This window comes from Pleurodeles waltl, chromosome 3_1, assembly GCF_031143425.1.
Source record: "Pleurodeles waltl isolate 20211129_DDA chromosome 3_1, aPleWal1.hap1.20221129, whole genome shotgun sequence".
NCBI lineage: Eukaryota > Metazoa > Chordata > Amphibia > Caudata > Salamandridae > Pleurodeles > Pleurodeles waltl.
This window is the reverse complement of record NC_090440.1, coordinates 317,284,833-317,301,098: the sequence shown is the minus strand read 5'-3', so window position 1 is coordinate 317,301,098 and position 16,266 is coordinate 317,284,833. Positions and strand designations below refer to the sequence as shown.

General features: G+C 44.1%; 1 protein-coding gene across 3 annotated transcripts in view; it reads left to right on the top strand.

Moving 5' to 3' along the window:
- The first annotated feature begins 847 nt into the window (after positions 1 to 847).
- Positions 848 to 16,266, top strand: part of MAPK6 (mitogen-activated protein kinase 6) — an 80,859-nt gene continuing 65,440 nt past the window's right edge. The window contains exons 1-2 of one of the 3 annotated variants that reach the window (XM_069222463.1): positions 848 to 1,039; positions 8,061 to 9,233. In XM_069222463.1, coding sequence (XP_069078564.1) covers positions 8,679 to 9,233 — 555 coding nt within the window. In that variant the 5' untranslated portion in view covers positions 848 to 1,039; positions 8,061 to 8,678. Of the gene's footprint in view, positions 1,040 to 4,013; positions 4,587 to 8,060; positions 9,234 to 16,266 lie in introns of those variants that run through there. The other 2 variants (XM_069222466.1, XM_069222465.1) reach the window with 2 other exon arrangements.

Below are 16,266 nucleotides of genomic sequence, written 5' to 3'. Positions count from 1 at the left end.
ATCAATGATGAAAATACAGCATGGTGGAGGCAAAAGTTCTAGTTAGCTCAATGAACTACAACTGTTGAATTTCAGTTTTAAATGTTATGTTTTAACTTACATTTCCATCTAACGAAAACATAATTTTAACATTTATTTAGTGACTCTATGTATAAACTATCTCGTCAGTTACTTCTCTTTAGGCCACATTTCAATACTACAAAGTTTTGAGGGTAAAATGCGGGCCCCGAAGCGGTGTCCAAACTCCACGTCGACTTATCAGTCAGAATCAGTTCATATCAACGAACAGGCATTCCAGCCCCTCGGCCGCAAAGCGGGAACCGAAGCAGTAATCGGATTCTGTGCTAAGACGTGGTGGCTGTTTTAGTGAAACAAATGTTCACCTAGCTCCGGTAACTCGTGACACAACTCATTAACTTCACTCCCGAATCGCACTATACTTTGAATAGTGTCAAGTCAGCCCTACAGACTAGTGGTGTGGCAGAGGAGCACTGTTTCATTTAACTTGAAATTTAGGGGGTGGAGGCAGCGCATCAGACTCTCTATTTGGAGTTGTGGTAGGACTCACACAAATAGCCGTACTGGGAGGGGGAGAAGGTTGGCACGGGAAAGGGTGGCCGAGAGGCCATCGGTACATCCGTGACAGAGAATGAGGCCGGGTGGCTCTAGTCAACGGAACTCCCCTCATCAGAGCTGCGATTTACGGAGAAGAAAGATGAAGTCTACAGGAAACGACACGCTTGTGACGTGGTATCAGGACGGAGGGCTTTCAGGGGAAATCTATTCACAGAAATCTGCTCCTCTGCTCTGAACCACCGGGAGGCGGATACAGGAAGTGACGCGTCGTGACGCAAAGTGCCGGGTGGCTCTCGTTGGCGGAAGTCTGTCGGTGCCGTGGTGCGGGGGAAGTGGGCTGAAGGGGGCACAGTGTACTCCCCAGCTGCGGTCCCTGTCGCCTGGCCGTTATTTTGAGCTTTTCCAGCCGTCTTAGGCTGGGAAGCCGCTGAGACGAACTGACCGAATGCGGGGCGCCCTGCAGGTACGTTTTGTTCAAAAGGTACCTTTGTTAGGAAGCGGGAACAGAGCGCCAGGTAACACAACGGGAAGCCGCGGCCTCGTTCTCTCCCTCACACTGGAGCAGATCATCCATGTCAGAGTGGGTCACATAGTGCGAGGCCGCCTCCGCTACCCGCGGAGTGTCTCGGACAGACCCCAGGCCCGAAATTATGTTTGTTTCAAACCTTTGTCCTGTCTGCTTCCGCAGTATGAACGGCCCTGGTACTAATGCATTGTTCACAGTAAAGGGTCTTGACACTACACGACTGATATCGCAATCTCTGCTGGCCTGCGCTCACTGGGTTTTATTCATTCAAAATCGTGGAGCGTTTTCAGTGTCATGCAAATACGCTTATTTGTAGCAGGCCGTTTAACTGCTATTTGATTTTGGCATCTGGATTTAAACTGGAGACGACCCAATTTTTCACTGACAAATAAATGTTGGTGTTGTAGAAGTAATTTTCATAGAGTATCAAAACAGGTTAAAAGTATATCCGTCTCTGGCGCAGAAGTAAATTGATGAAGTTGAATTACATTCAAAACTTGCTTGCCTGGTAACAAGACGTGAATAAATGCTTACGGAAATCGCATAAAGCTGTGTACTCCTGGTATGTGGCCTGGATGTTGCATTTGATGGGTTAACTAAATATTGTTTATGTTGGAGTTCTGTACTTAAGTCATGTTAGTGAACTGTTGCGATTCTTTTGTTGTAGCTGTGTAATCAACTCGTGAGTGGGTTTAACTTTGGGAAGTTACAGGTTTAGGTAGATGCCTTTTCCACGTAAATCCGTGGGTGCACTCGTATGGAGTCTTGAGTAGCTGGGCAGTGAGAATCACGCATTTCCATGTTTGTTCTTTTTACAAACGTCAACAACATTACCACAAATAAATGTAGAACATGGAAAAAGTGGCATTGTAATTATAACGTACTTACTTGATCTCAAATAGAAGGTATTTTAAGATGACGTAAAGGGATAATGCATCCGTTTCTGAGATGCATGTTGAAGTGTTTAATTCCACTACGATGATTTTGTTGGATGGTTCTTTGGCAAGAGAGCGCTGTGTGTGTAATGCCTGATACCAGGGCAAAATGATTAGGTAGCTCTTAAGGTTGAAGTGACTGTTGCAAAGAGTTGCACATAATCAAACGTTTTGTAGCACGGCAAATCTCCCTTGAGAGGATCTCGAGGCGCAGGAGTAGTATGCTGCTCCCTGGAGGAATGATAATTCGAACAGCTAGGTCTTTAATCCTCTTCTGAGTTTCTGGAGTAGCGGTGCGGTCCTGAGGTGCAGAGGGAGGTTGTTCCAGGCCTTGGCGTAATGTGTAGATCACACATTTCTGTTGTGTTTGATAACAATACAACAGGGTGGGGTAATGCTTTTGTTGCCGCAAGTGTCACTGAACCCTCAGGGTATGAGTTACACTCAGGTAATGGAGGGGCCTCGCTCGAGTCTCTCCGCGGGCGCATTCGGGCGGACAGGAAGTGGCGCAGATGGACAGGATAGGCTGCGGGTAAGTGGGGGGGTCTAGGGGTGGCGGTTTTAAAGGAGTGTGGGGGAGGGATTGGTCTCTTTCCGCGCTGATAGTTAAATGGAGCTGAATTTGGCCACCCACCCACCAAGTGGTAAGGTAGAGGGGGGGGGGGAAGGATAACTGCGCAAGTTTGCTCAGTCAAAGTGGGGGCTAGGATGGGCTGTTGAGCGTCAGTTAGGGCAGGTGGTGACGGAAGGGTGATATAGTAGGTGGGGGAGGGTGGAGAGCCAGAGGCAGGCTCGGCCACCCTTTCAAGGGAAAAACAAGCAGGTGAAGGATCAGGGTGTGGGGGATGCACGAAGCAAGTAGGGCATGAAAGGAAAAGGGGAGTAGAAGCGAAATGCGGGTTTGGAACTGGAAAAAAAAATGAGAGGGGAAATCTTAAAGGGTTGGGGCTCTGTTAAAGTTGGGGTGTACTTGTTGAAAAGTTAAATGATGTAATCTGGTCTAAATCCTGTCCTAAATAAATGACCTTATACACTATTGATTGGTGTCACTGAAGTGTGTCCCAAAGATGCCTGTGAATTACGCAGCCAGTACAAACATGGGCAGCATGATTTTGAATCCTTGCAGGGTTAAATCAGTGGTTTGTTATTTAAGCTTGATGACATTTGATACATAGAAATGCATACTTGTTACGCCTCGAAAGCAATCACTCTGTAAAAGATTGTTAATGTGGTTACATACACAGACCTGCATTTCTACAGAGCACAGATTATGACTAAATCTTAAAACTCAATGTATTTTTAAACTTGTGAAGTTACTGTGTGTATCCGCTGTTAGTTGCTGAACTTTGAAGTAAGGTTTAATGATACATTGAACTCCGACTGGCGAATACTGATTTCCCTTCTCGGCAGGCTGCACCGAAAAGCGAACCGATAGTGCCTCATCAGCTCATGAATATGTCCCGGCGACATCACACGTCATCCGGGCACATTCAGGACAGTACAGTGAGTCCCGTTTGAGAATAGCACTCGGGACTGCTTCTTTCTGCTTTGTTTTGGCGTGGGTAAATACATACCTTTTTTAATGTTTTTCACTTGGTCGAGCCGATCACTAAAGGGGAGAGGGAGACGTTTGCCTGTGATCAGTGGATGAGTCCGTTTTTTATTAGACTCGCCACAGCCAACCCTGTGCCTGGCCTTTTAGACTAGCCTTTCAATTGTGTTGGGTTCTAGTGTCTGAGGCTAAAAGGAATCTGTTGCCGGGCTGTTGTTTCTATCTTCGGGATAGGTTAGGCATCGTAGTAGACAACTCCCATTTCTAATCGGAACTTCCCACCCTTCCAGTCTGTTGAGCCAATACTACGGGCTTTTGAAATGCTGTACCATCTGCATTCGCAGTTCCGGACTCGGTGTATTTGTGTGGCAGAGATGCATAATACATTTGTTAGTCATATGCAACAGGTTTCCCCTAAAAGTGTGAGTAGGAGGGCGGTGGAAATAGAGCAGGTTTCGTGACTACTCTTGTGACTCATCTTCTACTCACTCAAGCGCGAGGTGGCTGCTGTCTGTACACTTGCGGAGTGCGACGTGGCTGCTGTCGCTATACCCTGCATCGTCTAGAGTGGATCTACTCACGTATCACTGTAGCCCTACGGGGCAAAACCGGAATATCTGACTAGGCTTTCCGTGGATCTTGGCTGCTATTGGGATGATTTACCTTCTTGGAAGTGCCAGACCCCGTACGGTAATGATTTAACATCATTCAGCAAGACTTTTACCCAAGCGGTCTGTCGTAAATTCTGGCCTCCGGCACGCTGTGGTCTTTGTTTGCCAGTGTGTGGTAACATTTAAATTGCCTTTAAGTACCTCCCTCTAGCGGTAACGTCACTCTGACGCATTGGATGGAGTTACGAATGAGGTCGGCAGTACACACAGCGCACACATTCTGTTCTAGTCGTGTGTCGAACCTTCTTCTGGAACTTTTACTTGAGGTGCCTATATCCAAACGTTTCTTTCATCCTCTCAGATGTCCCCTGCTCCGTTTTTTTCTGGTAAGCCTCGCCTTCCCTTTGGTGTTACTTAGATAGGCTGCTTCTCTTCGGGGAAACCGTCGCGTTTTCTGAGTATGGCGACAGCGTCATACATTTAAGTTTAACTAAGTTCTCGATGTATTTAAGTAAGCAATCTTATTTCTCTCCCCGAGCCATTGACCGTTATGCCAATTTACGTGTCTGTGACACTAGTAGTTTATTCTATTAGTTTGATGGTTTGTAGTTTTCTCCCAAAGTCAAGTTTTCGTTGCACACGGATTACATCTAATATTTGCTGTGGCAAAAAATTCGCATGGACTAATTTGTTCGACGTCAATTTTCAACCCAATTGGCATGTTGCTACAAAGAATTGCTTCCCAGCGAGAGGTTGGGGTGCGCGGCATTGCCCCCACAAAAACTCAATGAGTTCTAACGTGCTTAAGAAGCAGTCACACATATGTTCTGGTATTTTCTATGCTCTTTTGCCTGATTGGAACACATCTTCCAACCCAGTTTTAACAAAATTATATTTTTGTACTGCCCTTTGAAGTATAACGCCTGACGTTTGGTTATAGGTTTTTAAACCGTAAAATGTTTAACTTTTTGTTCCTTCCAAACAGTTTACATAGTCCTTTGCTTACCGTCCCACCCATATTGTATCCATGGGTGCCTAACCATTTAATTTAACCACTTTCCTTAGGTTATCCCACCTCTGTTTGAGAATGGGAAAATGGTTTAATGTGATTCAGCAGTGAGGAAGGCATTTAAAGAACGGTCCGTGTGTAAAGTCAGTCAAAGACTTTGGGCCCTACTCTCGTCGGCTGAAAATATTTAATTTATTTGTGCCCCAGGAATTCACTAAATAATTCTTGGCAGCTCAATAGATTTTTTTGCATCTAATTTTTGTGGTTTAAGTGTGGAGAAACCCACTGCAGTAAATCCCATGCAAGTGGTACTGTGCTTTACAAGATCTGGTTTGCGGTTTATGTTTGTGAATACTCACCAGAGTATGTTTCTAAGCATTCACCTATTGTATTACCTCACCATCCTGCAATGGAGATGGTCGGAAAGCTTCTTCTCTTAGAGGGGGGTGGATCACCCCCAGATTTACTAGGGTCCTAGGTGAAGGGTTTTTTCTGCATGAAAAAGTGTTTTGTTCACTCGTTTTTAGAGATGTTTTGTATTACAAAGAGGTGTTACATAGCCTTTAAAGAGTTACGCTCTAGTGGGAAATAGCATTTAAAACACAGGACACAGGGTAGATATACCTTGACCACCTTGGCCTGGTGGGAGGGGGTCCCAGGCAGACACCCATCCCTAGTGCCAAAAACACATAATTTTTTCTTAGCAGTATCACTGTCTTTATAAAAAAAAAAAAAAAGACTCACATCTTTTAGAATATGAAAACCCCGGGGTCAACACATTGGATAATTTTGGAAGATGGTATGAGACCCCTTCCCTGATGCTTTTGCTTGCACTGGTGACCCCACCTCTTGGGGCTGACGTAATTGTTTTGAGTGATAGGGCATACGGCCGCCCCGGCCGTCAGCAGTAAGAGGTCCCCGGTGACCCAATCCCCCCTGGGCTGCAAAGAGAGCAGTGCCCTGGGGAGCCTATTCCCCAGGGCTGACGCTGACTTGTTCTCTGCCTGGGAGAGTGTGGACAGGAAATCTAAAGTTAATCAATGCCCGCACTCTCAGTGAGGGAACAGTGCCTTGCTCCCACCCGGTTGGAGCAGACAATTCTTTAAAAGAAAAAAAACACATTTTATATTTTTATATAAATTCACTGAAAAGAAAACTAAGGTTGAAGCGATGTTCTAGGTAGATAAAAACATCAGTTAAAACATATAGTTTTAAGCTAACAAAACTCCTGGATTTCACCAATTATAGTTTTCTCAAGTAGCTATAACCCATGCCTTAAAATAGCTATAAGTCACACCCTTGTTATGCACTGATAATTCCCTCACATATTACATCACTCATGACAAGATCTATGACATTTTTAACATCACTGTAACATCTAAAATGACATTGATAACAGTGTATGGCAAGGGTGCACGATCTGGTTACTTGAGATAAATATATTGGTGAATTTCAGTGGTTTCATTGGTTTAAAGGATATGATTGACATGTTTTGTGAAGACGTGGGTTGTAATTTCATACATTTCATTCTAGATCTATCTTGAGGGCTGTATTAGCAAATGTAAAAAAATCACAAATTCTGTTTGTCGGGTTTGCGTGTCCGAGAGATGTGACTGGTGAAAAGCTCAAATTTATTATTTTTTCCAAGTGTCTTGAGCTCTCAATTTAGCAATAATTCACGAAATTAACATGAGGGGAAAATACATTTATAAAGTAATTTGGAGGTGTGGCAGGATTTGTAAGGAGTATAGTGGAAGAGCTATTTGTTTTAAGGAAAAATGGCTTTCAAAACTCCATTTAAAAGGTATTTAGACTTAAGAAGTTTTATTTTTTTATTTTTATTTTTTTACTTGACGTTTGGCAGGTGCTTAGCTTTCTTTTGGTATGCAAAGATCCGTTTCGGTGTGTTAAGGTATGGCAAAGGCTTTTTTTTTATTTAAGGGTGGTGAGTAGCTTTAACTTGCTGAAACCTTTGTCAGGCAGTTATTAAGGAGGTCATTAAAAATCATTTGATAATCACTTTGATGGTTTTTGATGAATCTGCACGAAACCTGTGATAACTGAACTGAGCTCAGTTTGCTAACTGAATGCGTGGCAGGAGTTTTGCTGACTAGTAGACTCGACTTGATCTAAAGAAGACAACAGATGGAAACTCTGGTGTAACAAACCTCAGGCTTGCTAAGCCTTTGTCTTGTAAAGCGTAGGGGGCCTCTTTACTGCCATTCTAGCATTTGCCGTCATCACACAGGGTGATTTACCTCGTTCGTGTTAGGTGGAGGAATGACAAGTAAGCAAAAAGTTCTGATGGAGTTTAAAGGAGACTTAGTTGTCGTTGACTATAACTCTCTACATTTTAAATCGTTCACAGATTCACACAACTGTTTGGATTTCTAACTCATGATGTAAAATATATAATCAGGTTTTGTCTGTGTTTATTGTCTTATGTAAGTCCTTAATCCTGTTGCCTAACGTCATTATACGACCCCCAACCTACCCCCATCCTTTACGTCGCACCACTAGTCCCTAATGCTCTTCCCTCAAGAACGTTCTCAGTTTCTGAAGGAAACTTCAATTCTTGTTCCCAATCTTTCACCCTGCCCGTCGAAACATGGAGATCAGCATACTTCTCCCTTCCTCCCTATCCCATCCAATTGTAGTACCCTCTCTGTTTAGTAAATCTGACACTTGGTCAGGAATTCATTCAGGTGCCATTTATAATGGGTCTAGGGTGCCAGCACATTTTGGTGCCTGCATTTCTGTGTGCATTGTTGTTATACATTCACTTAATTTTGTATTGCACAAGTTTACTGAGTAAACACGATTGTAATCACACCCTTTTCTCTCGTTTTAGGTAGCCAAGAAATAAAATGGATAGTAGCTTCGATTGCGATTGTGGTGAGCTGGAGCCACCTGATCATTGACCGAAGGTATCTTCAGTAAATCAAGTGCCACCATAGCTTCCTATTGAAAAAGAAAAAAAAAGAAAAAATAGGACAAGGAGAAAAATATAATCATAGTGTTTACCAGCTCCATAGAATGCCGCTGCTCAGGACCAGTCCAACACTGAATATATCTGCACTGTGAGGAGGATGTTGAGAAAAGTCTTTCCTGTGCATATTTATTCGCATTTCTGTTAGATGTTAACTCGTTTTGTCCTCTGGTGCAGAGTACAGTATGTCATTTCATTCCGCTTCATTTCCTATGATTTTTCTCCTTGATGACTTTAAATATGCTGCACCTTTTTATTAACGACGAGTACTGTAATTGCTATGAGGTACATTTTGAGCTTTGGAGTGCGCGTTAATGGGAAAAGTGAAGTCTGTCTAGATAAAAGAGCAATGAAAATATTTGCAAACCATCTTGCACATAAATTAGTTTCCCCTCTTTCATGAAGTTCTAAAGATAACTGGTTAAGAGTGTCCCCAAGCCTTTACCGAAGTTTTAACAATTTGAAACGAAAATATTCAAAATGGCTGAAAAATTTGAAAGTCTTATGAACATTCATGGTTTCGATTTGGGCTCTAGGTATATGGACTTAAAACCTCTTGGCTATGGTGGAAATGGCCTCGTTTTTTCAGCTGTTGACAATGACTGTGACAAACGGGTGGCAGTCAAAAAAATAGTTCTTACAGATCCGCAGAGTGTTAAGCATGCTCTACGGGAGATCAAAATCATCAGAAGACTTGACCATGATAATATTGTGAAGGTATTTGAAATTCTTGGCCCCAGCGGAAGTCAGTTGACTGATGACGTGAACTCCCTTACAGAGCTGAACTCGGTTTACATTGTACAGGAGTATATGGAGACAGATATGGCTAAATTGCTAGAGCAAGGTCCCTTAAGAGAAGAACACGCCAGGCTTTTCATGTACCAGTTGTTGCGTGGGCTCAAGTATATTCATTCAGCAAATGTTCTGCACCGTGATCTAAAACCAGCTAACCTTTTCATAAATACCGAAGACCTGGTGGTGAAAATTGGCGACTTTGGTCTTGCAAGAATTATGGATCCTCACTATTCTCACAAGGTAAGTGTAGTCTGCGAAATACATGCCCATTTTCTCGCGTGTTCTCGTTGGTAATGATTAATTGAAATGATTTCGAATTGACATTGTACAATTGTATGAAAGACAACCCAGATTCCATTTGCAAAAAGTACTTTTTTTTTTTTAAAAGAGCCGTGGTACAAAAGAAACCTATAAAGAACTGTTTGAACGGTGAGCCTTCATTACAGAAAATACTGTCCTGTTGTGACAGAACTGTATTGCGTAACGATGGGATCGGCAGTTCTTGGCAAAGTAGGATTGCAGAAAATAATCCTGTATTACATTGCATTTAGCCTCGTACATCCTTCTATGTGGGTGTGCATTTCCTAATTCACTATAGCCTTTGGGGAGGCTACAGCCTGGTCTCTACCTACAGATACAACAGAGCCCTGTAGGGTTTTCGTCTGAAACCTTCATCTAAATGTCTTAAGACCATTAAATAAATGGATTTTGTTTACTTGTAATGATTGTGATCTGGACCTCCCTTCCCCTTGACAAATTGTGTGGTATACTTTTCACTTACTGCTCGTATAGAAATGTTCTTTTTCTCTTGCAAATATGTTAATGTCCAGAAGAGTGCTGATAGTTTGATCCAGGCATTTTATCTACTATGGAAGAATTAAACACAATTAGTGTCTGATGTTTACACCCCCGTTGACCCTACTAATGGTGCCTGGTATTTAGCCCCACCCTTCTCCTTATTGCTCTTTCTAGTGTGTTTCCCACTGCATCCAAGCCTGGCCTCCCCAACTCCCCCACCTGGTATTTACATGTATTGTGCCATTTGCCGCTGGGCATTCCAATCCACACACTGCATATTTGTGCACTTACATTGATAAATTGGAAACAAAATAATTGCTAAGTGGCATCTTTGGTAGATCAGTAAACATAAACGCACTCCCACATTTCTATCATAGACGTGCTTCATTATGTGCATACATCATAACCACTAACCTACAGAATAACACATCCGGCGTCAGTGGCCACACCATCACGCTATTGGCTTTCATTCCGGTGTGGCTCCAGTTTGCTTTCAGGCTTGCCTACCCGAAAGACATGCTTTGCTGTTTTACAAGATTGTTTATTGGACGTGGTCTAACTTCTAAAAAAGAAATATCTCTCTCTCTCTCTCTCTATATATATATATATATATATATATATATATATATATATCATTGCAAGCCTCTTTGTTCCGCAAGCACTAATAGAAAGGAAACCCACTAAAAACATATTAACTTTTGAGATGGACTGAAGCTTGCAGCTCCAGTGATCGGTTGTGATCACTTGGGGTTAATTAGCATAGAAATGGTCTTCCTGTTATGAACGTGAAGTAATACAACCGCTCACAAGGGATCCATGTTTTTGTCTTTCACTAATTTGTTACTTGGACATTGGTCGACTTTTTACGAAAGGTAATTTGTTGTATACATCTATTTGAATGGCTGCTTTCTGAAGGTAGCTGGGCAGATAGTATTTAATTTTTTTGATACTACAATGTTACTTTTTTTTTGTAAAAAGCTCTCTGCCTTTTTGGTACTGAATCACTGAAAATGCTGCAGTCTCACACAGTGGTAATAAAGCACGGTTGCTTGTGGAAGGCAACGTGCATCATTTTGCCACTTATAACTATTCAGCTTTGCAAAGAGGGCGAAACATCACAATGTAATGCTCCTTTGGCTGTTATTAAAGTGTACGTAAAAGTAACACTTCTATGTTGAAACACATTTTCGAAATAAACCACTTGAATAATCCCAGGAATGAGGAACTCGGACGTCTGCTTGTCTTGAAAGATAGAGGTTTTCTTATCCAAGACCAGCAGGAACAGGGGGTATCTATGAAGAATAGAGAAATGCTTCCTCGGAGAACAGATCAGCATAGTTAATTAATGACTTGTTCATTTTTTTTATGATATCTAAAGCTACTTGGTGTTACCCCCAGCCTTTGCCACTAATGTTGAATTTTGAATTTTCACAATAGTGAATCTGAACTTCAGGCAACTCATGCTTAAAGGTCCTGCCTTTCATACTTGATGACATTGCCCTATTTGGATCCCACCCAGTTTACATATGGATAGTAGGGCATTTTCTCAAAGCGGAGAACATCAGATATTTATGTACCCTGGAGAGCAGCTAGGGCCATGTGCAGATGGATGGGTTGCAATGCCCTGGTCTATGCCGGCACCTGTAGGACAGGGTGCGCGAAGTAGAGACTAGGTCAATGGCTTATTACAATGCTTCTGCTGTCCCAAGGGGAGTGTAGGAAGTTGGCTCTGTATGTGCTATTTCAAAGTAAGGAATAGCATGCACAGAGTCCAAGGGTTCCCCTTAGAGGTAAAATAGTGGTAAAAAGAGATAATACTAATGCTCTATTTTGTGGTAGTGTGGTCGAGCAGTAGGCTTATCCAAGGAGTAGTGTTAAGCATTTGTTGTACATACACATAGACAATAAATGAGGTACACACACTCAGAGACAAATCCAGCCAATGGGTTTTGTTATAGAAAAATATCTTTTCTTAGTTTATTTTAAGAACCACAGGTTCAAATTTCACATGTAATAGCTTGTTTGGAAGGTATTGCAGGTAAGTACTCTAGGAACTTTGAATCATTACATTAGCATGAATACTTTTGTCATAAAACACAATAAGCTGTTTTAAAAGTGGACACAGTGCAATTTTCAAAGTTCCTGGGGGAGGTAAGTTATTGTTAGTTTTCACAGGTAAGTAAGTCACTTACAGTTCTCAGTTTTTGGTCCAAGGTAGCCCACCGTTGGGGGTTCAGAGCAACCCCAAAGTTATCACACCAGCAGCTCAGGGCCGGTCAGGTGCAAAGGTCAAAGAGGTGCCCAAAACACATAGGCTATAATGGAGAGAAGGGGGTGCCCCGGTTCCAGTCTGCCAGCAGGTAAGTACCCGCGTCTTCGGAGGGCAGACCAGGGGGGTTTTGTAGGGCACCGGGGGGCACACAAAGTAGCACAGAAAGTACACCCTCAGCAGCGCGGGGGCGGCCGGGTGCAGTGTGCAAACACGCGTCGGATTTCCTTCAGGTTTCAATGGGAGACCAAGGGGTGATGCAGGCAAGGGGGGGGGCTCCTCGGGGTAGCCACCACCTGGGCAAGGGAGAGGGCCTCCTGGGGGTCACTCCTGCACAGAAGTTCCGTTTCTTTAGGGGCTGGGGGCTGCGGGTGCAGGGCCTTTTCCAGCCGTCGGGAAATGGAGTTCAGACAGTCGCGGTCAGGGGGAGCCTGGGGATTCCCTCTGCAGGCGTCGCTGTGGGGGCTCAGGGGGGACAACTTTGGTTACTCACAGTCGTAGAGTCGCCGGAGGGTCCTCCCTGAGTTGGTTGTTCTCCACCAGTCGAGTCGGGGTCGCCGGGTGCAGTGTTGCAAGTCTCACGCTTCTTGCAGGGAATTGCAGGGGTCTTTAAATCTGCTCCTTGTAACAAAGTTGCAGTTCTTTTGGAGCAGTGCCGCTGTCCTCGGGAGTTTCTTGTCTTTTTCGAAGCAGGGCAGTCCTCAGAGGATTCAGAGGTCGCTGGTCCCTTGGAAAGCGTCGCTGGAGCAGGTTCTTTGGAAGGCAGGAGACATGCCGGTAAGTCTGGGGCCAAGGCAGTTGGTGTCTTCTGGTCTTCCTCTGCAGGGGTCTTTCAGCTCGGCAGTCCTTCTTGTAGTTGCAGGAATCTAAATCTTTAGGTTCAGGGAAGCCCTTAAATACTAAATTTAAGGGCGTGTTTAGGTCTGGGGGGTTAGTAGCCAATGGCTACTAGCCCTGAGGGTGGGTACACCCTCTTTGTGCCTCCTCCCAAGGGGAGGGGGTCACATCCCTAATCCTATTGGGGGAATCCTCCATCTGCAAGATGGAGGATTTCTAAAAGTTAGAGTCACCTCAGCTCAGGACACCTTAGGGGCTGTCCTGACTGGCCAGTGACTCCTCCTTGTTATTCTCATTATTTTCTCCGGCCTTGCCGCCAAAAGTGGGGGCCGGGGCCGGAGGGGGCGGGCAACTCCACTAGCTGGAGTGTCCTGCGGGGCTGTGACAAAGGGGTGAGCCTTTGAGGCTCACCGCCAGGTGTTACAGCTCCTGCCTGGGGGAGGTGTTAGCATCTCCACCCAGTGCAGGCTTTGTTACTGGCCTCAGAGTGACAAAGGCACTCTCCCCATGGGGCCAGCAACATGTCTCTAGTGTGGCAGGCTGCTGGAACCAGTCAGCCTACACAGATAGTCGGTTAAGTTTCAGGGGGCACCTCTAAGGTGCCCTCTGTGGTGTATTTTACAATAAAATGTACACTGGCATCAGTGTGCATTTATTGTGCTGAGAAGTTTGATACCAAACTTCCCAGTTTTCAGTGTAGCCATTATGGTGCTGTGGAGTTCGTGTAAAACAGACTCCCAGACCATATACTCTTATGGCTACCCTGCACTTACAATGTCTAAGGTTTTGCTTAGACACTGTAGGGGCACAGTGCTCATGCACTGGTACCCTCACCTATGGTATAGTGCACCCTGCCTTAGGGCTGTAAGGCCTGCTAGAGGGGTGTCTTACCTATACTGCATAGGCAGTGAGAGGCTGGCATGGCACCCTGAGGGGAGTGCCATGTCGACTTACTCATTTTGTTCTCACTAGCACACACAAGCTGGTAAGCAGTGTGTCTGTGCTGAGTGAGGGGTCTCTTAGGGTGGCATAATACATGCTGCAGCCCTTAGAGACCTTCCCTGGCATCAGGGCCCTTGGTACCAGAGGTACCAGTTACAAGGGACTTATCTGGATGCCAGGGTGTGCCAATTGTGGAATCAAAAGTACAGGTTAGGGAAAGAACACTGGTGCTGGGGCCTGGTTAGCAGGCCTCAGCACACTTTCAATTCAAAACATAGCATCAGCAAAGGCAAAAAGTCAGGGGGTAACCATGCCAAGGAGGCATTTCCTTACAGGGAGCCATTAACTTATGCATGTCCTTTCGGCAGCACAGTAGTGACAAGTGAACAGGCTGTTTGAAGATGCCAGTCTGTCTTTTACAGTGCAGGCAGCAACCTGGCCTGCATTTGAAAGGGAAGCAGATATCCCAATCTGCTTGCAGGTTTGTTTTGCAGGGTGAGGGGAATAGGTCCAGAGGACCACCCTTTGAGTGGGTGTCCTGGGTGACATCCACTGACACACCTTTTCTTGCCTCATTTCCATGAGGCATAGCTGCTGTTTTCAATCACTTCCTGTGCTAGGGATTATTTTGTTCAAAGCAATAGATAAACACTGATGTCCATTTAGGGAAAAAAATTCGAGCCACTCTGCTACAGTAGTTTTTTTTTGTTTGTTTTTGTTTTAAAACCTGCTGTAAAGTATGTGGCAAACTCACCCACTCAATGGACCATGCACATTGGGTAAGTGAAAGAACTCCCACCCTGGCAGGCATCACTTTGATTAAAACTGGATAGTTGGCACAGAGCTAGAGGGCACCCTAGCCTTTCCTTGGACTCATCTCACTTGCGACAATTTAATCATCTAAATATTATCAAGCAGGGTTGGAGGAACTGCATGTGGCTTGTGAGCGTGAAACCATTCTTTCCGTGAACCACTTTGGTTAAACTCCTTCACCTCAATAGGCATATCTAATAAAGTAGGTGCGGAAAAGTAGGGCCTATTAAAGAGTGGCAGGAGGAGCGTTGTTTTGTATGGAATGGGTGTGTATTTGATATTGATTACTGCATTGGAGAAAATGCATGGCATCCATTGTAATCAGACACTCTGATCATGATCAATATTGTTTGGCAAATTCTCCCCAGTAGCAGCAGCTTATTATCATGGTTAAGCCGCAGCACGAAGTTCCCCCTAACTTTGACTGAGCCTAGCCCAAAACCAAAAAGAAAAACAGTCTTGCTTGGTTTGTTTGTGAATACTGTTGACTTTGGGTGAGTTCTGGCTTATATTTTATGTCTTTTATTTCTAGTTGTAAGAACGCATTTGAAATGCATGTTTGGCCTCCCCTTCTTACTGACATTCTGTGATAACTGTTTAGTGTGGAATAGGAAAATGCTTCTGAACAAAAATTATAGTCCGCAGCAGATACTTCAGTGTCTTTTTAGGTCAAGCATAGAAGCGCACATGCGCTGCTTTTCCGACATGTTGGTATGTGTCTGGGCTTTTAACAACTCCCACCTCATGACCATCGCTGTCACTTGTTGGTGGGTTTGCCCTTCAAAAATCCTTTGACATTGGTAAATGGTTTACGTTTGTCCCTCCTTGGGGAGGTTTGTTGCCACCTTGGCTATCGCCCCTGTTACATGGCTAATTGCACTTTAGCCGGTAAATTTGACTGCAAGAGAACTTTTTTTTCTTTTTGTGTCTCTCCTTATCGCTGACACTCATGGCGGCCGTGGCGCTGTGTCGGCTCGCTTATGTGAAACTGTCTAACTTTTATTTTCAAGATATGTGGCAAGAAAAGTCTGGTTATAAGTTTATAACGCTAATGGCTCGAACTCCAGCAAATGTGACACCCGTTCATTGCAAATGCTTGTTTAATTCCATCAGCGCACACCCAGCCCAATTTTCTTGTTACCTCTCTAAATGGTGTGGCTGTGGGTGCTTGGACCTCATTTTGCGAGCCTGGGATTTATTAGGTTTGCTGTTTGCTTCCTTAAGTATTCCAGGCTTCAACACACTGGGCAGCAGCATCATGAAACTGCAACAGGTCTCGCATTTGCTGTTAGAGCTGTTTGTGTTGTAAACTCCTAACCGGACTTTTCTTGCCACATAAATTGGAAGAAAAAAAATGAGTGCAATCTCGCTATGTAAAACCCAGCGCAATAATGCTGAAATTAAAAACCAAAACACTGAGCGCGATTGCGCTGCATTGAAAATGAATAAAGTAGTGCAGAAACCTGGCTGAAAGCATGGAGCCTCATATGTTTTCAGTAGTTGGCCGGTGCGCTTGAGGAGCTAAACACTGGAAAGGGCATGACGTATGCATGCCTTTTACTAATGAAATCAAACGGATTTTAAAAGGCAAGCCCAAGAACCAATGACAGTGAC